Genomic DNA, 23,593 nt, shown 5'->3' on the forward strand with positions numbered 1-23,593 from the left:
TGCTTATATATGAGTTTATTATATAACTTCAGGAATCTGCTTGATAATAAGCATTCTTGCCAAGGAAAACTTTGTGATCCTGAATTATAATCTGAAAGCTGGTAGTTTAATCCCAAAATTATTGAATTATATTTAAAATAGAAGCAGAGTCTTCCGCTATCTTCAAGATTTTATCAATAGAAGAGGACGAGGCAAGTGCTAGGTTTATTTTGTCCCATAGGCCTGATATAAAACTTGGTTTAAATTGAATAACATAAGAAAGTAGCCTTGAACTTCAATTGTTCAACAATTTATCAGCAAAAACTTATTTCTGAGGCTTTCGAAATTTGCTTTGGAGAAAAACTCTTGGCACACATAAATTTTCTTTTTTGTTCAGAGTTTCTCGAAACACATATTCATTAACTATTTCTTCATATCCCACAGACAGGAAAAGTTCTGCCAAAAACTCTAGAAGGAAGAATATTTTTAAGAAATTTGTATTAAAGTACAAAGACGAAATGATACAAATCCTAAATAGGCAGGTTATTCTTTAAAACAAAAAATGAAAAATGGTTTTGTTGATTGTTTAAAAAGAGATAGGCATCACTGCAGAAAATGATGCAATATCCAAAGTCAGATTTTCCTTCCATTTGCCCAAGAAAGCTGCTAAGTATGGATTGCTCCTTTATGAAGTACTTAAGATATATCTTAAGATATATCTTTTAAATAATCTAAGTATCATTAACAATCAATAGTTTTTTTTAATAAAATATTTTTTGAGAAAACCTGGAGATCATTTGAGGCAGCAGGGCTCAGCTTCAAAGATATCTCAATAGAAGCTCTTACTGAAATTGGGCAGTTGTCAAATCCCTTTGCAGCTGGTTATAAAATAGAAATATCTCTGGTGGGTTATTTTTTATGTATTTATTAAATTTCTATGCTGCTCATTTCTCCTACAAGTTAACTCTGGACATTTTACAAATTATTATTATATAAGACTGCCCTCATATTCTTTACCTTCTATCACCATTTGACAGCTAAGAGCCAATAACATTTTTATTTCTTTGAAAAGTGGGAGGTTGTCCTACTTGGGGCTTCCCTATGCACCTGCCCAGCCAGGGTGAGTAAGAAGAAGCTGGACTAAACTTTTTAGTATAATTTAGTCCAGTGTTTTTCAATCTCAGCAGCTTTCAGATATGTGGACTTGAAATCCTATTCATCTGAGAGCTGAAATCAGCATATCTGAAAGTTACAAAGATTGAGAAATGCTGATTTAGTCAGATTCTCATTGCTTTTAAGAACACAAGAAAGTATTATCTTAAGAAAGAAGAAATCCTTAAATCCTTAATTGCTGAAATTGGATATAAAAGGAATGTTGGAGGACGTAGTTTCTTTAGGTTTATACTTGTAGTGACTATTATTAAATTCGGAGTTACACAAATTTACATTATTAGAAAAGGATTATATACATACCAAAATGAATGTTAATAGTTATTAAATAACTTTTTTCTGATGTTGAAGCTGCTGTTTGCAGCTTTTTGATGTTTAAACATATCTACTTTCCTTTATTGTTGAACAAATGATTTTCTTCATCAGCACGTTTGTACTGTAGAAAACCTTTCAATACAAATACCTTGGGTTTATTTATAAATTACTATAAATACATTGTATTTTTGTTCTGACAGATTTTTGTTTTGTAAACTTTTCCTATTTCTCAGTATTTGTTGGGTGTTTACTAGTGTGTGTGTGTGTGTGTGTGTGTGTGTGTGTGTGTAAATGAAATATTATTTCAGATAATATTAATATCAATTAATTAAGATATAATATCTTAATTAAGATCTCACCATCAGAAAAAAAGTATGATCTGGTTCCATCTTGTCGTACGTAGAAGTTTTCTCCCAGCTTGCAAGCAGATTTAAACCTCAGCATTGCATGGTCATGAAGGCCATAATCTCTGAACAGAACATATTTACCTGGTTTTAATACCTGAGAAAAATATGAAACATATTAAGATGGACTTAATTAATACACAAAATCATGTAATGATAAAAGTGGAACATTTTGTGCCACTTTGGCTTGGCCCTGTTAAACAAACTTCATACAATTTCATTTCATTATAAAAAGGTTTAAAAGTGTGACTTTTATTCAAATATCATTCCATATTAATTATACCTACACTAGAAAAATAAATTTTACAGTTGTCATAAAACACATTTCACAGCTTGAATCAGTTACCATTATTTGTTTGAACCTGAGAATAACCTTAGTTTGCATTTAAGACAATTATCCCACAGATTCCGTATTACAACTTTTCAAAGCAGAAATACATGCTTATGGCAAAAAAACATTATTATAGCCCTGCAGACTTGCCTTATAAATATTGTTCAAAACTAAATGCATCTTTTCAGGATGAATGGCAGAAAGTACAAATATTAACATAATCACATCTACTGACTCTAATGGTACATTTTCCACAAGATCATCTTTGGTCAGGTCACACAGGAATACTTTGCATCTTTTGGCATCATATAGAGGATTTTGCTGTGAAATGAACATACAAACATATGGTACAACCTTATTTAAGTTCTTATTTTGAAATCTGAAGCTAGCATAGTATATCATACAGAAGAATGGAACACAGAATAATACAGAATAGCTTAGGTAGGGAATTCTGAGAGCTGAAATCTTTATATTTAAAATTGCCAAATTTGCAAAATACTGGTTTAGATAGTGGATATTTTGAAGCTATTCATTATAATCTCACTCAGTGTTGAAATGAAGACAGAAAAGCAGGTAATAAATATGAATCACAACCTTTCCCAAACTAGTATCTTTAGATAACTTTTTCAATTTCAGCAACTTTAAGATGCATGGACTTCAAATCCACACTTCTTAAAGTTGCTGAGGTTTTTTTTTATGCACATGCAGAAGAAATTTTTCAATTTTTTCTGCATGCACGTTTTCCTCTCTGCTCAACTCAGTATAAGACAGAAAAAGCAAACCTGATTATTATAACATATAAAATTGTACATATGTATTTCTTCCAGCTTTTGGGTGTGGATCTTTTATTGTATTAGGTATTTGTTTTTTCTATAGTGACTCAGCATCATAGGTATTTTGTAAGGCTTACTTATTTATTTAAAATAAGTAATTTAGATGCTCTGTTCTATAATCTTCTGAGTAATATTTATTTACTAAGCATAAAACTCAAATTCCAGGTTAAGATAATCTAATGGATTACCATATCAAATTAAACAAATGGGTAAATAGGTAGTTCAAATGAAAAACTATTACCATATTTTCCGGCGTATAAGACGACTGGGCGTATAAGACGACCCCCAAATTTTCCTGTTAAAATATAGGGTTTGGGCTATACTCGCCATATAAGACTACCCCTCTTCCAACGCACACCAAATAAAAATTAAAAAACATCAACTGGCTCACCCACAATGTAAAAGCAGCTGTGCTAGACCCAAAATGGCCCCTGCAACAAGCAGGAACCTCACACAGCTACAAAAAGCCCAAAAAAACAACTTTCACACTTTACACACACACAACAAAACACAACACAACTGGCTCACCCACAATGTAAAAGCAGCTGTGCTAGACCCAAAATGGCCCTGCAACAAGCAGGAACCTCACACAGCCACAAAAAGCCCAAAAAAACCAACTTTCATACTTTACACACACAAAATTCCACATACAGCTTTGTGAGATTTTGTGTGTTTGTGTAGTTAGAGTGAAACACTACAGAAACACACTAAATCTCAGAAAGCTGCACAAATATTATTTTATTTTATTTTATTTTTATATGAAAACTAAATTTAAAACTTCCTAAACTTTAAATGGCTAGGTCTAAAAAAGAACAACTAAAAAAACCCCCAATTAACTATTTTTTTTAAAGCTCCCAAAGGGGAAAAAAACTTACCCAATAGAACAGGGGTCTCCAACCTTGGCAACTTTAAGACTTGTAGACTTCAACTCCCAGAATTTCTCAGCCAGCTTTGTTTTGCTGACTGAGGAATTCTGGGAGTTGAAGTCCACAACTCCCTGCCTGCTTGATTGCAGGCAGGGAGTGGTTTGCTGATGGAATGGATTCAGGCAAGCGAAGCAAGGCAAGCGTTGCGACTAGCAGCTAAGGTAAGCAAGTTGGAGGGGGAAAACTTTTTTCCTTTTACATGGCTCTGGCGATCCCAGCTGCGTTGCCTGATTAGCAGGCAACTCAGCTGGGATCGTCAGAGCTTGGATCGCCAGAGCCATTTAAGGCTCGTCAGAGCCTTTTGGGCTGGTCTGCCTGGTTACAGGAGAATGACACCCGGCGTATAAGACGACCCCCGACTTTTGAGAAGATTTTCATGTGTTAAAAAGTCGTCTTATACGCCAGAAAATACGGTAGTTCCTAAATGACCTAAATACAGATTCTGACATTGCTATGCATAGACATTAAAAATAGGATTTCAGTTAATAATTATTATCTAATTCTAATTAATTTTATCAGATCTAAACCAATATAGTGATACCAATGTCTTGATGCCATTTTTGCTTTCTCTTCACTTATTTTTAAAGACACTTATCTTTCAAATGCATGTATTCACTTTATGGAAGAAAAAAATGACAAATATTTTACTAACCTTTACATATTCCACTGCTCGGGGAGAGAAGTCACAAGCATAAGCAAACATATTCAAATCTTCTTCTAGAAGTGGAAATAAACAGTTCCCAACACCACAACCTGCTTCCAGAATTGTCAATTTTTGATCTTCAAACTGAAAACATGAGAAAATAATAGTTGTAATTGTCTGATCCTTTCAAAGTGAATTAATTTTTGGACTAACATTAGCTTTTAGAATCAAATTTATTACAGTGAACTTCCATTCACTGGATCCCACACAACAGATTATCCAATCACCACAAAGATGTATTCCCAAATTAATGACTGAAAATAAAATGTGGTTTTATAATACTCCCATTAAATAGTGGTTTTATTGAAAAGCAAGAAAACCTTCATTTAAAAGCAACTAAAATTAACACCTCTTGAGATTCAAGTCATACAATTTATTCAAGTGTTACATCTTGATACTTACAGCAGATGGAATCATCTAATGCAGTGATGGCAAACCTTTTAGACACTGAATGCCCAAACTGTGCGTGTGCACATGCCCAAACTGAGGCATGTGTGTGCATGCACACACACGGGCATGCGCACATGCAAACATGCAGAGACATGCACATGTGCACGGACATGCGTGGGTATGCTCACATGCGCAGCAGAGACCCGAAGACCAGCTGGCTGGGGGGAAGCGCGGCATCCCAACACGGCAGCGCAGCAAGAGATAAGATCTTTTTCTTTCATAAGTTTCTGTTTCGTCATTTGCAGGGAAACAGAAGCTCACGAAAGAAATGCCACGGAGATCTGACCTGGGGCGACGGCACGCATGCCAGCAGAGAGGGCCCTGTGTGCCACCTCTGGCACGCATGCCATAGGTTCACCATCATGGATCTAGTGAATTAGAAGCATAAGATTAGTCAAAGATAGTTTAATGAAATTAAAGATTAAATTAAAAACAGAATTCATAATACTTTTGTATTTTATATGAAAAGGATTATTACTTAATCATGGAAATTACTTTATCAACAAACTGGACAAAATTGCCCAGAATCCATCTAATCCTTTTGATGTGTCACTCTGAATAGAGACCAACATTTACTACTTAGCTGATCCTTACTGTTTTTTGATAGTGACAAAATGTTAAGAATTTAGTCCAGGAACTCCATTTGTTCATTGAATGGATACTTGTGTCAAACAGCACAACACCCCCGTCTTTTGGGAATTGGGACCAGATTCACCACTAAAAAAATGAATCATCTTCAATCAAATTGATACCAAGGAACTGATTGACATTAATATTAACATTTCCATCTCAACTCTTATCATGGAATATGCAAAGAAATATATTGCACCAGCCTAGCCTGAATTTTATAGCATGCATAACGTAAGATCAGTTAGACGCAGGGGTGTCAAACTGGCGGCCCATGGACCAGATGCGTCACGCGCAGGCCACACCCACCCAGCTCTGCAAAGGGGAAAAACATTGTGATACATCACATGACAGCAATGTGACATGGTGAATGTGACATGGTGAATTTGACACCTGTAAATTAGATAGGCTTCCAATTCAGGTATTTTTCTATAGTAGTTCTTTATTGCCATCTGGTGCCAGAGAATGTGAAACTCACTTTACCACAGGCTTTTAATTCTTCAAACTCTCTTGTTGTCCAGTGTCTGTCCTTGAAAAAATTGGTGCTGTTTCTTTTGTAGAATAGATCCCAGTTCTTTTGTGCTTCTTTCTCAAGTTTCTGTTGCTTGAAGTCAGATACTAAGTCAGATACCTGATTTTGGGCTAATTGTTTTACTTCTTCAGGACCTACAATCCTTGTCTTCTGCCCTGTTTTTTGGAAAGACCCATCTTCACAAGCAATTATTACATCATCAGAATGAGGAATAGATGAGTGACTTTTCAGAATTTCGGATTTAATCATCTTAATTACTGGACAAAGCAGATTCAAAGCTGTATCAATCCTTAATTAAATAATTGCCCATATCACGTATCATATAAGAACTAGATGTAAAAACACAATAAAGAAAAGTTACTATTTCACAATTTTCTCTGGATACCAAATGATAAAAACATGTTGACAGTACCATCATTTCCCTTATTTTCATTTTTCAAAAGCGTATTTTAATTAATACCGCATTTCCCCAAAAATAAGACCCTGTCTTATATTTTTTGAACCCCGAAATAAGGGCTTGGCCTTATTATCGGGGGGGGGGGGGTGTCTTATTATTTTGGGGGTGCAGGAGACAGTGAGCATGGCCACCTCATAGCTTCTGCTGTGTTGCGCTACTGTGGCAGCTATTCGCTCCCATCCATCCATCCATCCAACCCCCTCGCCTGCAAACTACCACCCTGCTCCCACCTCTCTGCCAGGCAACCCCCAGCAGCCCCAGACGCCCAAAGCCTGAGCCCGCCTGGCTCCCTTTTCCATAGCACCCGGCTCTTTATTGAGGGGGGAGAAGCAAGACGTGTCTTGCCATCTCTTCTCCCCCCCCTCGCCAGGGGTTGGGGAGATGCGAGACACGCGTCTTACCTGCCTTGCAGCTCTGTCGCTGTCTCGCTGTTGTCTGCAGGCAAACACGTAGGGTAAAACCAAACTTCTTGCGAGTTTGAGAAGTTTGATTGAACTCATGAGGTTTTTTTTACCCTACGTGTTTGCCTGCAGACAATGATGAGACACGCGACAGAGCTGCAAGGCAGATAAGATGGCTCCACGCACTCCAATGGTAACAGCAGCCTGGCTTCTGCCCTTTCCTGCTGTCTCTTTGTCAAGGGGGATGGCAGGTAGGGCAGGGAGAAGTGAGAGGCATGGAGTGAGACAGGGCTTGCTCTTCTTGCCATCTCTTCTCCCACTCTCACCGGGCATGGCAGGGCTTCCTGTTCCTGCCCCAATTGGATGCAATTTGGGGATGGCAGGTGGGGAGGGGTGGGGCCGGGGAGACACAAAACACAGGTCTTACTTGCCTTGTAGCTCTGTCGCATATCTCACCATTGTCTGCAGGCAAACATGTTGTAGGGTAAAGCCAAACTTCTCACGAGAAGTTTGAACTCGCGATGTTTCTTTTACCCTACAACATTGTTTGCCTGCAAACAACAGCAAGACACGCGACGGAGCTACAAGGCAGGTAAGACACATTTCATGTCTCCCCAGCCCCACCCCTCCTCATTTGCCATCCCCAAATTGCATCCAATTGGGGCAGGAAGCCCTGCCATACCCGGCAAGAGGGGGAGAAGAAACGGCAAGAAGAGCGAGCCCTGTCTCGCTCCATGCCTCTCGCTTCTCCCCCACCCTCCTCAATAAAGAGCTGGGCACTGTGGAAAAGGGAGCCAGGCAGGCACGGGGTTTGGGCATCTGGGGCTGCTGGGAGTTGCCCGGTGGAGAGGCGGGAGCAGGGCGAGAGTTTGCAAGAGATCGCTTCCCCTTTGCATTCTCTCCCAAAAGCGCTCCTCGGGCGCAGCCACTTCTGCAGCAGGAGACTCGCGCCTTGCGCCGGCCTTCCAAAGGGTACCATTGCAGCAGCTATCCACAATTTGTTAACCCTTATTTCATCCTGACCCACATGGCCCAGTACGGTCGGGACGAAATAAGGGTAAAAAAATTGTGGATAGCTGCTGCTACAGTACCCTTCAGAAGGCTGACGCGAGGCACATGGGGCACATCGCTTGGCCTCCTGCTGCAGAAATGGCCGCAATCCATGGCAAAAACAGCCACGCTTGCTGGAGGGCTTATTTTCAGGGGAAGGTGTATATTTACGCCTACCCCAAAAATCAGGCTTGGCCTTAGTTTTGGGACATGTCCTAGTTTCGGGGAAACACGGTATATAAAGAGCATGCTCTCTGCATGAACTGACAGGTCACGAAGAGAAATAATGTAACCAGTTATAGTTCTTTACTACTGAATATACCACCAAGGACTAGAAAACATTAACTTGATTCTTATGGCACTTTAAGCCCAGATGTAATTCGAGTTTCAGTTTAGTTTGATGTGTAAACCCTGGTTGAGTTATTCTGAGCTCAGAAATAAGAAGAGGCAGTCACAAGACCTGTTTAGTTCTGAATAAAGAAACTACCAGTCTAAACTAGAGGTAGTTCTCAACTTATGATCAAAGTTGAGCCAAAAAATTCTGTTACTAAGTGAGACATTTGTTAAATGAGTTTTGCCCCACTTTACGACATTTCTTGCCTCAGTTGTTAAGTGAATCACTACAGTTCTTAAGTTAGTAACATGGTTGTTAAGTGAATCTGGTTTCCCCATTGACTTAGCTTGTCAGAAGGTCTCAAAAGATGATCACATTTATTTATTTATTTATTTTATTTCCAATTTATATACTGCCCTTCTCCCTGAGGACTCAGGGCGGTGTACAGCCAGAATTAAGAACATGAAATACAAATATTAAAAAACAATTAAAATATATATAAATTTGGCCCAAGAATTAAAAATCACAAACCAATTAAAACATTTAAAAATTTCTTAAGCCAGCCCGGCTTGCTGGAAAAAGTGGGTTTTAAGGGCACGGCGGAAGGCATTGAGGTCTTGGATTCTCCTTATCTCTGGGGGCAACTGATTCCAGAGGGTAGGTGCCCCCACGGAGAAGGCCCTCCCCCTGGGGGTCACCAGCCTACATTGTTTGGCTGATGGCACCCTGAGGAGGCCCTCTCTGTGGGAGCGCACGGGTCGATGGGAGGTCATCGGTAGCAGCAGGCAGTCTCGAAGATAACTAGGCCCTATGCCATAGAGTGCTTTAAAGGTAATGACCAATACCTTGAAGCGCACCCGGAAGACCACCGGGAGCCAGTGCAGCTCGCGCAGGAGCGGTGTTACATGGGAGCGCCATGCTGCTCCTGTCACTACCCGCGCTGCTGCATTCTGGACCAGCTGGAGCCTCCGGGTGCTCTTCAAGGGGAGCCCCATGTAGAGAGCGTTGCAGTAGTCAAGGCAAGAGGTGATGAGGGCGTGAGTGACTGTGCACAGGGAATCCCGATCAAGAAAGGGCCGCAACTGGCGAATCAGGCGAACCTGACAAAAGGTCCCTCTGGTTACAGCCGTCAGATGTTGGAGGAACAGCTGCATATCCAGGAGGACTCCCAGATTGCGAGCCCTTTCTGTGGGGGCCAAAGACTCGCCCCCAATAGTCAGTGATGGAGTCAACTAACTATATCGGGATGCCGGGAGCCACAGCCATGATCTTGGGACACTGCAACCATCATAAATATGAGTCAGTTGCCAAGTGTCTGAATTATGCTCACATGACCATGGGGATGCTGCAATGGTCATAAATGTGAAAAACTGTTGTGTCACTTTTTTCAGAGCCATTTTAATTTCAAATGGTCACTAAATGAACTGTTGTAAGTGAAGGACTATCTGTACCAATGATCTGAAAAAAGGCAATAGCCAACCACTTACATTCTGTAGCCAAATCAAGTATTCAAAGACCAATCTGAAATTACCAAGAGATGAATTCACCTGTTTTTTGCTTAAAATCAATTAAATAGGAAAACTATTCACCTGATAGCACCTCAATACACCTTTTTACATTCCTTTTTTCCAAGAGAACACAACAGAAAGTGTCCCCAGGTAATCGATTCTCGTTCAGCTCCGAGAGTATCAGGCAGAAGGGCCCAATTATGTATCTGAATTAAATCTGCCGGTTCTGAGAGCTGCTATAAATTCAAAAACCTTTGTAAATGAGGCCAAATGCGTCAGTCTTTTCCGTAGTGCTACCACCTCCCTCCTATCTACCTACCTGTTTGGGAACGGTAAAGACCTCCTTGGTCCCGCCACCCGCATGCCCTTCTTTCCCCTCAAAAGATTCCCGGATCTCCCTTGCTCAAAAACCACGGTGACACCTTACAGTACCGCCAAACTGCGTGGTCCCTCTCGATCGGTTCCCCCGGACGGGGAGTGTTTTCCCAGTTGCACCCTGCTCCGAGGCCGGAAGAGAAGGCGGCCGGGCGGGGCGTCTGCGGGGGTTCTTGTTGTTCTCGGCGGCCGCCCCGGTAGCCATGAACGGCGTGGCGAACCCGCTGCTGGACAAGGAGGAGCATCCTCTGCAGCTGGGCGAAAGCTTCGAACGGCACCCTAAAGCCTCCTTTCACACCATTCGCTGTGAGTGCCCCAGCAGAGGCGGCGCTTATGGGCCAGGCCGGCAACCCCAAAACATCGGCTTGATTAAGCAGGCCTGGCCCCATGTCAAAACCGCGGTAGCCTATGTCTGCCTAACCGAAAACAGGCTCCACTGAGTTCAGTGTGACTTACTCCCAGGTAAGTGGGTAGAGCAGCCTTCCCCAGCCTGGTCCACTCCTAAGGTTTGGATTACAAGGTCCATCATCCTCAGACAAGCGGTAGCCGCGTGCTGGGATTCAGTACTTTGGAGCGCACTATGTTGGGGTAGGCATATCTACACTTCTGTGGGAGTAAACCCGATTGAACTCGCCTTCTAATAGGTGGTTGGTTTTAGTATTTAGAGAATAGTTTGTTTGTTTGCTTGTTTATTAGATTTATATGGTGCCTATCTCGCCTAGAGGCTACTCTAGGCAGTTTATAAGTAAAATAATAAATATTAACACTAAAATTGATTTAAATTGACAAAGATGGAAAAGAATAAAGCAGATACACACAGGGAGGAGATGGGGGTTTTAACTCAGTCCGTTAACCACCTCCAGAATGACACATTTCCATTTGGGCCCAGATCAGTTGGCAGAGCCAGGTTTTCAGGCCCTTTTCTCAGGCCAAAGGGATGGGTGCAGATCTCACTTGGAGGGGGATGATGATCTAGAGGTTTTAATAACTAATATCTACAAAAAGTCCTAATAAGGTTGGATATTGTGTGGATCCCTGTGTTTTGAGGACTGAGCCAATTATATTCTTGTGGGAATGAGGCTACTGTGTTAAACCACAATATGGTTAATTTACACTGTGTGCAAGCGAGGCACTTAGCATTAGGCAAGTGAGTATTTTGACCATATCATTTTTATACATCTCCAAGCTGTATAAACTTGAATGCTTAGTGGATATAAGTATATCAGTGATGTGTTTTTGTGTAATGAGGGAGTGTATGGTCTAAGGAGATTAAAACCCTATATCAATGTGTGCATAATTATTAGGCAGCTTCTTTTCCTCAGGCAAAATAGGCCACAAAAGAGATTTAACAGACTCTGAAAAGTCAAAAATTGTAAAAAGTCTTTCAGAGGCATGCAGCACTCTTGAAATTGCTAAGATATTGGGGGTAGGATCACAGAACCATCAAACGTTTTGTTGCAAATAGTCAACTGCGTCACAAGAAACTTGCTGAGAAAAAAAGTCACACATTAACTGCCAAAGATGTGAGAAGAATTAAATGTGAAGCTACCAGGAATCCATTATCCTCCAGTGCTGTCATATTCCAGAACTGCAACCTACCTGGAATGCCCAGAAGTACATGATGTTCAGTGCTCAGAGACATGGCCAAGGTAAGGAAGGCTGAAATCCAACCACCACTGAACAAGACACATAAGCAAGATTGAGCCAAAAAATATCTGAAGACAGATTTTTCAAAGATTTTATGGACTGATGAGATGAGTGACTCTTGACAGACCAGATAAATGGGCCCGTGGCTGGAACAGTACCGTGTTTCCCAGAAAATAAGACATGTCCTGATAATAAGCCCAACTGGGCTTTCCAGCGCACGCGCTATAAGCCCCCCCCCCAAAAAAAACTTATATGCATGCGCAACTGCCATGCAAACAGCATGAGGTGAGGAGGCGAGGCGGGGGGCGAACAGGGGGAACATGTCCCACACGCACCTGCCATCCACCTAGAACAGCCACGCAGAGGCCGCTCCCACAAACCATAACTTGCACGCCCCTTCTCTTAGTGGCAGCCGCAAAGACCAGCCGCAAACAAACTCTTGCCAGCCCTAGCCCTGTCAGCCTGGGGGGAGGGGTACCGGTACCAGAGTTCCGAGCAGTGGCCGGTGCAGGCTGTCTTCACAGCCATGAAGCGGGATCAGCATGGCCGGTTCTTGCCCGCAGCATTACCAACAAGGATCAGGTCAGAACTGCTGCTGCTGCCGCTTTCGCTCGAAATCAGCAGGCCAGATTCGGTGAGCCAGATGCACCACTGCCACTCAGGAGAAGAGAGAGGAGGCGCTGTGAGAGAGCCCATTTCTGATGTTCTTCTCCTCCTGGGCGGCAGCAGCATGTTCAGCTCCCTGAATCAGGCTTGGTGATCTTGGCCCGCGAGAGGGAGTGGCAGGTTGAGAGGGGTGGGGAGGCGGAGAAGCAAGAATTCTGCCGCTCACCCAAACCCCAGATCTCCTGTTTGCCCTGCAGGATCTTCAAGAGGAAGGCGATCGAGCCAGTCCGTGGCTTTTGCAATCCAAGCCAGCCCTTCTTCTCCTGCTCCCCTTTCCTTCCCCCCCCCCAGTGGTGTGTAACTTGAGAACCAGCACCTTGGATTCTCTCTTTTAAACTCTTCCCAGCCATCCTTTTGTTCTCTGCTTCAGCTCCAGTGGGGAGCTCTTTGCAGCCACTAAGAGAAGGGGCGCGCAAGCTACGGTTTGCTGGAGCGGCCTCCGCAAAGCCATTCCAGGAAGCTGGCAGGTACATGTGGGGCATGTTCCCCCACTGTTCAACCCCCCCGCCTCGCTTCCTCACCTCGTGCTGTTTGCACAGGAAGCAAATTAAAAGCTGCAACGATTGCTGGAGGCAGCGGCCTGAGCAGCACCGGCAAAGCAGCTGGTCAGCACTTCCGCACCAGTCCCCCTGCAGTGGGCCGAAGTTTAGGGGTCTCCTGCACCTGAAAAATAATAAGACACCCACCCCATCCCCACTAATAAGGCCAAGGCCATATTTCGGGGGTTAAAGGAAATAAGACCCTATCTTATTTTCGGGAAAACATGATAACTAGCATAGAGCTCCACTTTGACTCAGACACCAGCAAGGTGGAGGTGGGGTATTGGTATGGGCTAGTATTATTAAAGATGAGCTAGTTGGACCTTTTTGGGTTGAAGATGGACTTAACTCCCAAACCTACTGCCAGTTTTTAGAAGACACTTTCTTCAAGCAGTAGTACAGGGAAAAAGTGCATCTTTCAAGAATACCATGATTTTTATGCAGAACAATGCTCCATCATATGCCTCAAAGTACTCCACTGTGTGGCTAGCCAGTAAAGGCCTTAAAAGATGAAAGAATAATGACATGGCCCCCTTCCTCACTTTACCTACACCCTATTTAGAATTTATGGGTCCTTCTTAAACGGGAGATTTACGGTGAAGAAAAACAGTACACCTCTCTGAACAGTGTGTGGGAGATTGTGGTTGCTGCTGCATAAAAAGTTGATTGTCAACTGATCAAGAAACTGACTCCATGAATGGAATGGCAACAAGTGACAGAGTAAAAAATAGAAGCAAGCATGTGGACATTAAATATTGTAATGTCAGAGAAGCCATCAAATGTAAATTGATTAGCTTGCTTCACTGTTCTACAGAGGACAATTTGGCAGACATAATGACCAAGCCATTGGGTGGAGTACACCATGGGAAGAATAGTAAGTTATTTGGTTTTATTTCTATTCCAATTATAAAGGGAGGAGTGTCAGATTATGAATATTCATAGCTGGAATAGACATGGTAACAGGTCAGCTAATGGGGACTGTTTGGAAACTGAAACATAGTATTTGTATGGGGCCATAAGAGACAGTTTGTAGTCTGGGCGTGGCTTAGACTTGCTGAACTGTCACTGCGTTATTTTATTTACCAGCTGAGCTCATTATTTCTGGACTATCTGACTCCGTAGCTTTGCCAACTTCTTATCAGTAAGCTACGTGTTTCCGTATCCACCCACATTCCTTCACACTCTTCCCTTTGTTCTCTTGCCATGGGTGCCGGTTGCTGAAAGGCAGCTGGCCCAAATTACTTCCAAAATGTAACAATTAACTTTTCTTAGTTAGTGAGGTGTTTTATTTTCTTTATAACAAATAAATGAATTTTATTAGAAACCTTTCTCGCGTTTCTTTTTCGGAATATTGCAACAAGGAATAAGCCTCGATTCATCTCCTCTAATCTAAACCAGGGTAATTAGTCCCAGAGCCAAACATGGGATTAATAAATGCCCTGACATCTGATAGCACGAGGATGGTTGATTTATGGCTTTTTTCCTTGTTTTGTTACTTCTGATAAGAGCGCATAGGCAATTAGTTTTTAGCTACTGAGGTACGCTAATTATATTGCTAAGATGCCGAAACAGAAGAAAAAAGGCAAAGTGAAACCAAGACCACTCTTCGTAAATGATTTGATTGATCTTTCTAACGAAGAGGTGGCAGACAGGAGATTTTCAGATTTCCAGCCCCTTACTACAGCCACATGCCTGGAACAAGAAAAAGCCGTGGGAACAGAAATGGAGGGAGATAAGACAGAAGCTGTTTTTGAAGATGATGATTTACGACTGAGGTCAGTAACATTTTCTTCTGATCTTCCAAGCTCTGAAAAAGTCTTCCCAGAACCTTCTGAATTTGTAACGCTCGATGCAAGGCTAAAGCAAACTGCTGAGCAAAATTCCTCCCACACAGAGAGAGAAACAATTCATTATTCTCCTCGAAGCTCTAAGCTCACCCTGGATGAGCTGGCTATGAAAGCCTTTCGTGACCGTATAAAACTCTATGAACAGCAGCTATCCCAGGCAAAAATGGCTATATCTATGCTTGAGCAAGATAAGGGAGATAACTTAAGATTTTCAAAAAGCGCCATATTGCCTTCTTCTCCAGAGCCAAAGACACTCCCCCTGGTGGATTCTGTGTCAGGCCAATTAAGACAGAGGGCACTGCATACGTCACATGAAAGTCTCCCTGATCAAGTTACACATGCCTTACATAACCACTCCTACTCTAAAGCATACAATGCCACGTATGCAAAGCTGCCCAAAGGTGCAGCACCATCTGCTGGCGAAAGTAATTTACTACAGGAAGCTGAAATGCCACAAGTGTTTCCACAGGCCCAAACTCAAACACCCCCTGGCGGTGTTGGTGTCTTTTTAGATGGAACACAGGCACGCTTTATGCAGCAAAGGCAAGTGATTGCATCTCCAGCAGGTCATGCCAATATTGCAGATCAAGCACAAATGGCAACTGGAATACAGCAGATTCCAGTGCATCAGCCACAGCAGCTACAAATGCCTGCATATGTGCCCCAGCCACAAGTGCAAATAGGGCCACCTCCTGGCCCACCTCCAATGGCACAACCAAGACCATTTTTAGGTCCACAACAGGCACAGCAAATACCACAGGCATTTCTGCCAGCACAGCCAGCATACCAAGTGCAGGCTCCTCACCAGGCATTTTCTGTCTCTCCACTAACTGGTGAGTCAAAACTAAAAATGTCATGACACAATTACAAAGCCTGGGTCAGTGAGATTACACTATTGCTTTTTAGAGAAGGCACGCACTGTATGGTATTTAACCCACCTGCTCCACCTTGGACTTAAGCAATAAGAGATTTAGAGATAAGGGCTCGCACAACATTATTGATGTCCATGGATACTGAACTGCAGGTCACTTTTCCACCAAATACAACAGCCCGACAAATTTGGGCTGAATTGGAAAATTGCTACAGGCCTATCTCAATTGAATCTTCATGTTTACTCATGTCTGAACTCCACGGTTCGAGATTGAAACCTGGTGAACAAATTGGAGGACATTTGACCAAACTGAAAGGACTGAGAACAGAATTGAGAGAAAGAGGCCATAACATTGAAGATATTCAAATGATCAGCATCATTATTAACTCTTTGAATTATGAATGGAAAGATGCTGTTACAAAAATTAACCAAGTCCCAATTGCTCAACACACAGTGGACAATGTCTGTAGACTTTTAATTGAAGAAGAGGCATTCATGCTGGCCACACCACACTTGAGAGGACCACCCGCATCAAGAGCTCCAGCTAGACGCCCCTTCCGAGGAAGGACCTATGCTCCAAGGATGCCAAGATGCTACACCTGCAATCGTGTGGGATATGCCACCCGGGATTGTCCCCAACGAGTTCCAGCTCCTGTCACATACCAGCCCAGAGGAACAGATTCCAGAGGCAGAGGCAGAGATGAAAGACAAGGTCGTTGTGGTCCCCGGCGTGATCCACAAACTCCACTCGCCACACTGGCTTTAACCAATGATCCACAACCTCAACCAGAGTACGACAGACGACTCCTGTGGACTTTGGACAGTGGTGCAGCATTGCATGTTACCTACAGAAAGGAACTTTTCACAGAGATGCACGAGCCTGAACCTGAACTACGTGAACTTTATTCTTTTTCAAATCATCCTTGCCAGGTCAAAGGAAAAGGAACTGTTTATGTTGAAGAGCTCGATGCATTCATTCCTGATGTTTATTACATACCAACAGCAACCAGTAATTTGCTTAGTCAGTGTCACTTGTCTAGAATGTTAAAGTTCCAGGTTCACCACCTTGAAAAAGCAAGTTACATAGTTAAAGATGGAGATATTGTTGCTGAAACCATATTAATTGGTGGTGTTTATTACTTAAAGCCAAAGCCCAAAACACAAACACAGGCAAGTATGCAAACTCCAAAAAGGGAAGGCACAGGCCCAGAGAGAGATGCTCCAGAGAGAGATCCTGTTGCTATTCCAAAGGCTCCTAAAGCCAACAAAAATAGAATTGGTAAACAGGTTGCTCAGAGCAAGCCTGAGGTTCCGCATAAAAATGTTAATGTTGAGAATTCACTAACTGGTAAACCTTTGCATTCCAGGTGTATCCATAAATGGCATAGAAGATTGGGGCATGCCAGTTTCCGTGTTCTTAGGAAGATGCCGGAGTTCGCAAAAGGTTTGGATCTAAAGGGGTGTAAGGTGTTTTTGGATTGTGCTGTATGCAAGAAGGCCAAATCCAAAGCAGCAGCCATTCCCAAACACGCTACACGCCTGTCAACACGCATTTTTGATTTGGTTCACATTGACATAGTTGGTCCTTTCCCGCCATCATTTGGTGGTAGAAAATATTTTCTAACAATTGTTGATAATTACTCTAGATATGGATATGTATATCCTATGAAAGAAAAATCAGAGACCTTTCAGATCTTTAAAGACTTTGCAACCCTTGTTTCTACCCAACACCAAGTTCGCATCGCCAGAATCCAGAGTGATCGTGGTGCCGAATTCATGTCTCAGCGTTTCCAGGACTGGATCCGTAAGAATGGAATTATTCATCAGACTTCACCCCCTGACACACCGGCTCACAATGGAGAGGTACTGCAAACCATGATGCGTTGTCTCCTAGAAGACACCAATCTTGATATGATATACTGGGGTGAAGCTATAAAATATGCAAATTACATTGTCAACCGTACTTGGAGCAGTGTAACAAATCAGACTCCTTTCTTCATATTGTATGGCTACAAGCCCGATCTTAAAAACATCCATATTTTTGGTTCATATGCTATGGTGAACATTCCCTTAGCTCAAAGAAGAAAAGGAAGTCCAGCAGCAAAGAGACTGAGATTTATGGGCATTGATGATAATTCAAAATGGAGCAGATTTATTGACTCTAAACATGCAATTGTGATTTCCCAATCTGCTAATTTTGAGGAAGATATTGACTGGTCCAGGATTCATTCCAATGATCCTGGAGTTTATTTTCCCAGAGATGATACTGCTGATGCCACGCAGATTGATGATCAAGATTCCACTGATTCTTCTCAACCTGATGTTCCGTCTTCGCAAGCCGCGGATGCTGATGCTAGCGATGAAAGTGAGGACGAGGACGAAGAAGAAGAAGATTGGACAGTTGTCCCGAGACGTTCCAAGAGGGCCACAAAAGGAATCCCTCCACAACGATGTTCTTGGCAACTGACAAAAGCACCCTTGCCTTTGATTTGCAATGTTACACTTCCACCTGATAATTTCACGCAAATCAAGCATCTCCCTGATTCAGAGCAAGACAAATGGTATAAAGCAATGCAGGTTGAAATGGACAGTCTAAAGAAACTTAAAGTATTTACACCTGCAAAACCTCCAGCAAACAAAAAGGTCATTGGTACTCGATGGGTCTACAGAATCAAAAAGAAACCAAATGGTGAGTCACTGTACAAGGCCAGACTTGTAGCTCAGGGTTTCGCTCAACGTTATCCTGAGGACTACACAAATACTTACTCACCGACAGTCAGAACTGAGAGTGTAAAAATTGCTTTAGCAACTGCAACTATCCTTGGTTTAGAAGTTTTCCAGTTTGATGTTGACACGGCTTATCTACATGCAGACCTAGATGAAGAGATCTATGTGAAAAGTCCTCCAGGATTCCGACAACAAGAAGGGGATACCTGGTTCCTAAACAAAAGTCTCTATGGTCTGAAACAATCTGGTTTAATGTGGTACTTATGTCTTACTGACAAACTAAATTCAATGGGCTTTATTAAGTCCGAAACTGATGAGTGCGTGTTCACAAAAAGATCTAACAATGCATATGAGATACTTCTTGTTTATGTTGATGATATTGTTTATATTGGTCCAAATAAGAAAATGAGTGAAATTTTTGCCAAAGCTTTGCAGAGATACTTCACATTGAAATCATTAGGTCATATTAGCACTTATTTAGGTGTTCAGATTGAAAAGACACAGAAGGGGTTTAGTCTTTCACAAGAAGATAAAATTGAACAAGTTTTGCATCATTGCAACATGAAAGATGCTAACACAACAAAGACACCCATGCAAACAGATTTTCATAACTTGACACAAGAAGAAAGTCCTGAGTTCGAGGATCAAACACTTTATCGTTCAGTCATTGGGTCACTGTTATACATTAGTAGTTGGACCAGACCCGACATTGCACTTAGTGTTAATCTTTTATCACGACACGTAGGGAAAGCAAAACAGTTTCATTGGACATGTATTAAGAAATTATTGAGATACCTAAAATACACCAAACGTTTGAAATTATTGTTAGAACCAACACATACTGATTATGCAGAATTATGTTGTTATGCAGATTCTGATTGGGCAAGTGATAAGAAATCATGTAAAAGTACTTCAGGTTATATGATGTTCTTAAATGGATGTCCTGTTTATTGGCAAGTACGTAAACAGAATTTTGTTTCTTGTTCATCTACCGAAGCTGAATATGCTTGTGTTTCAGATGCATGTAATTCTCTAACTTGGTTTGATGCTTTAGTCACAGATATTTGGACACACCCGATCCGACCGATCACCGTGATGGAAGACAATGAATCGGTGGTTTATATTTCTGAATCTCATTTTACAGGTTCTAGGTCCAGACACATTGACATTCGTTATCAAAACATAAAGCATTTGGTGAAAAAAGGTTTTGTTAAAATGCAATATGTATCTACACATGATCAAATTGCTGATATGCTCAACAAACCACTTCCAGCAGCTCAACATGAGTATCTGCGTAAGAAGATGTGCCTTATTTGATGATGAACTGATATTCGCTCAACTGGCAAAGAAGGGGAATGTCACTGCGTTATTTTATTTACCAGCTGAGCTCATTATTTCTGGACTATCTGACTCTCCGTAGCTTTGCCAACTTCTTATCAGTAAGCTACGTGTTTCCGTATCCACCCACATTCCTTCACACTCTTCCCTTTGTTCTCTTGCCACGGGTGCCAGTTGCTGAAAGGCAGCTGGCCCAAATTACTTCCAAAATGTAACAATTAACTTTTCTTAGTTAGTGAGGTGTTTTATTTTCTTTATAACAAATAAATGAATTTTATTAGAAACCTTTCTCGCGTTTCTTTTTCGGAATATTGCAACAAGGAATAAGCCTCGATTCATCTCCTCTAATCTAAACCAGGGTAATTAGTCCCAGAGCCAAACATGGGATTAATAAATGCCCTGACATGAACTGTATATAAGAGTAGGATTGGCCTCTGTAACAAGTGCCTCTGTGCAATATATTTGCCTCTATCTTTCTACTCTGTAATGACTTACTTCTATGACTATTGCTTTTGTGCTCCTGATATTGTATGCTAATTCTCCTGTATAGTATTGTATATAAAGAAGTTGCTTATGTAATTTGAATCCTGCTGAAGTTCATTTAATTGTGTCTGATTGTGTGTGCTGCAACAAACTGATATAAGTGATGTGGTTAGTTGACAGTTTAGTGTTTTCAAACCCAGGCAATTAGATTAAATCAGTGGACTATGATTGTTAGTTATGGATTAGCATTTTAGGCAAATCTAGCCCTATTTTATCTTTACCTGTCCCTTCTGGAAAGAGCTTCACCTTTGGACACAGTTGCTGAGGTTTTAGTCTCCAGGCATAAAAGGAGTTTATACAATTTTCAGTTTCAGTTTCCAATTTCTCAACGATCAGCTGAAACTTATGAGTGAAGAAGCTGCTCAGTTAAAAAGAAATGAAAACTAGCAAGGAATACCATGAGCCAATCAGTTCTCCCTCCAGATGTTCAACAGAAGAGGTTCAAAAAGTGGTCCTCCTCCCATAACCCACCTTCTGAATTGCCAAAACCTCTATAGCAGGGCTTTTAAACTCCCAGCCCACAGGCCAGATGCACACAACCAGTTTAGCGAACGGGGGAAAAGTCCCTGTGACGATGCTGTGATGTGAGTTTGACACCCCCGCTCTATACTGACAAGAATCATTTCAAGTAACATTCCATGCAGAAAGGAGAGAAAATATTGCTAATCCCCTCTCACCACCATCCTTAATTTAATTACATGTTAGGTACATGCTTGCCATTCCTGCTGAAAATGTTCTTATGAGATAAAGACACCCTGCTGTTAAGGCTCAATTTCTTCTATTTGTAATAAAAGCTTCTGCTAGCTATCTTTACAGAATCTTTAAACATGGCTGTAGATTGCAATGTACAATAGAGCATCTAGGTGGTGATGGGTAGGGGCCATGTTTGAGGCCAGAAGATGAATGCGCTAAACATTTCACAAAGACTGCGTATTGGACAATTGTTTTATGGAGATTTTGAAACTGACCAGGAAGGAAGCATTTGCAAACCATTTCCATAATCATGCTTAAAAGGCCTGCATGGTAGTAATCCTAATTCTAGAGGGTGTTTAATTTGCTTCTATCCCTTCTCTAGTATACACTGAGCTGCTTGCACTCAGAAAAAGTGTGAAATAAAAGCAAAGCCAATTTTAAAAAGCTGCCCACAAACTCCAGTATTGAAAGAAAAGAAAAGAAAAAGAAAGGGTTTTTACCTCGTCCCCACACTAAGGTGATTTCTTAGTCTTTTATACCAATCCATAGTCCAGGATTGGCACAAAAAGTGTATCTGGAGGGGGCCTTCAAACAAGTACAGTAAAACCTCAGTTTCTGAGGCAGTTTACAATTCTTTGTGTATCATCACATAAAAAATACTGTATTTTTCGGAGTATAAGATGCTTCAGTGTATAAGAGGAAAACAAGAAAAAAAAAATCTGCCTCTGCCTACCAGCATCATCGGTATTCATCTGGTTAGCATCCTTGCAGCAAACAGCCTGGTCAGCTTCAGCACGTTATTGCAGCCTGATTCAGCATCAGAAGCTGCTGCCTGGAAACGGCCAAAAACGCAACACGCAGAGCCCATAAATGGGGCATGCCGAGGCCGAAAACACAATGCTCAGAGGCCGAAAACATGATGCACAGAGGCGGCAATGTGCTGTGCAATTCCCGCAGCCTGGAACGGGTCTAAAATGGGGCGTGCGAAGGCTGAAAACACAACACGGGGAGGCCGAAAACGGCTGGGCGGAGCTTCAGCAACATTCGCTGTATAAGGCGCACAGACATTTCCACCCTCTTAGGGGGGGAAAGTGTGTTTTATATTCCGAAAAATACGGTATAACATAGTCCAAATGACATATTTTGCATAATAGGCAAATGACAAATATGGGCATTCATGTTTAACAAACACTCCCCCCCTCCAATTATCTTATTAAAACCAAATTTTATTTTATAATGTATAATTATATTGTATAATTATATATTGCATAATGTCATGTCATATCCAGAGACTTAATTTGAAATAAGAATACCCATATGTGTGCCATCTTGAGCTCTCAAAGGGCAAGTTAAAAATTATAAATACATTTAATAGCACAGGACATGGATTAATATCTATTTGGAGCACCAGGAAAGAATAGTTATTTCCAGAAAAAAGTTGGTACAGTTGACCACTTATGGAGTTGCCATTTAAAACAAAAACTGACCTTATAGATGAACTTCAAAAAAAATGGGTGAAGGAAATTTTAAAAAATAAAGGCTTTTTTTAAAATTTTTTTGCAGCAGATAATAAATATAGCAGATAAATGAAGTATGCTATGTTATAGTTTTTTGTGTTATTGGCTAACGAATGAATATTAGCAGAAGAACATTATAAGGTGGTAATGCTATTTAATTCCTATTCTACACATTCATTCTAATAAGCTGGCTCAAAAATTATTTGAATGCCAATGAAAAGAATTAAATTAAAGTAGTAATGAGATTGTTTCTAAATAAATACTATAAAACATCCTTTATAATCTAATGTACATTTAATATCATTTATTTATTAATCATCAGTTATTGTATCCTCTAGATGATTTTAAACCAGCATCTATAGATACGTCTTGTGAAGGGGAGCTTCAAGTTGGCAAAGGAGATGAAGTCACAATTACATTACCACATATTCCTGTAAGTTTACCATATCTCCCATTGCAGATTTGCCTTCTGTGTCAAGCTTCTTAACAAGCTTTGCTCTGAACTTTTCATATGTAGCCAAGGGGAACATGATATACTTCATAAAAACAATTTGTGGGAACTAACACATAAGAGAATACCATTTTTAACAACCGTCGAATGTGCCATGCATACTTTGAGAATAATTACAAAAAAATATTTTGGCCTGACTACAAATACAACTTTTTACTGTATTATTGAAATAAGCACTTCTGATTTCCAGGCAAGGTTGAAGAAAGATGCTGCTGCATTGAATTAAATCATTAGTATAATGGCATCTTTATATAGAGTTTACAATACTTTTGTCAGGTTCACTTAGGGATGTTGCCATT

The 23,593-nt window shown here is 41.2% G+C and overlaps 2 protein-coding genes across 6 annotated transcripts in view; one reads left to right on the forward strand and one right to left on the reverse strand.

The window, feature by feature from the left end:
• Positions 1-10,586, reverse strand: METTL6 (methyltransferase 6, tRNA N3-cytidine). 3 transcript variants are annotated; one of them, XM_034404029.3, is made up of 6 exons: positions 10,453-10,586; positions 6,217-6,599; positions 4,611-4,745; positions 2,350-2,520; positions 1,824-1,965; positions 1-447 (listed from the first exon to the last, which is right to left on the reverse strand). In XM_034404029.3, the coding sequence occupies exons 2-6, from the start codon at positions 6,517-6,519 to the stop codon at positions 305-307; spliced, it is 894 nt and encodes a 297-aa protein (XP_034259920.1). In that variant the 5' UTR covers positions 6,520-6,599; positions 10,453-10,586; the 3' UTR covers positions 1-304. The 3 variants fall into 3 exon arrangements, with proteins under 3 accessions (XP_034259920.1, XP_034259921.1, XP_034259919.1); XM_034404030.3 differs by having other exon boundaries at positions 10,443-10,572; XM_034404028.3 differs by having other exon boundaries at positions 10,340-10,504.
• EAF1 (ELL associated factor 1) overlaps positions 10,514-23,593 on the forward strand; it is a 23,250-nt gene continuing 10,170 nt past the window's right edge. The window contains exons 1-3 of one of the 3 annotated variants that reach the window (XM_087894222.1): positions 10,536-10,701; positions 11,861-12,044; positions 23,122-23,216. In XM_087894222.1, coding sequence (XP_087750348.1) covers positions 12,014-12,044; positions 23,122-23,216 — 126 coding nt within the window. In that variant the 5' untranslated portion in view covers positions 10,536-10,701; positions 11,861-12,013. Of the gene's footprint in view, positions 10,858-11,860; positions 12,045-23,121; positions 23,217-23,593 lie in introns of all 3 variants that reach the window. The other 2 variants (XM_060683725.2, XM_060683724.2) reach the window with 2 other exon arrangements.

The sequence above is a fragment of the Pantherophis guttatus genome, chromosome 4 (genome assembly GCF_059756535.1).
Source record: "Pantherophis guttatus breed Tessera chromosome 4, ASM5975653v1, whole genome shotgun sequence".
In the NCBI taxonomy this organism is placed as follows: domain Eukaryota; kingdom Metazoa; phylum Chordata; class Lepidosauria; order Squamata; family Colubridae; genus Pantherophis; species Pantherophis guttatus.

Coding starts and splice junctions, on each gene's coding strand:
- METTL6 (XM_034404029.3), bottom strand. CDS start 6,519: ATGATTAAATCCGAAATTCTGAAAAGTCACTCATCTATTCCTCATTCT. Junction 4,746..6,216: donor AATTAAAAGCCTGTGGTAAA/GTGAGTTTCACA, acceptor TCATGTTTTCAG/TTTGAAGATCAAAAATTGAC. Junction 1,966..2,349: donor TTTTGAACAATATTTATAAG/GCAAGTCTGCAG, acceptor TATTTTTCTCAG/GTATTAAAACCAGGTAAATA.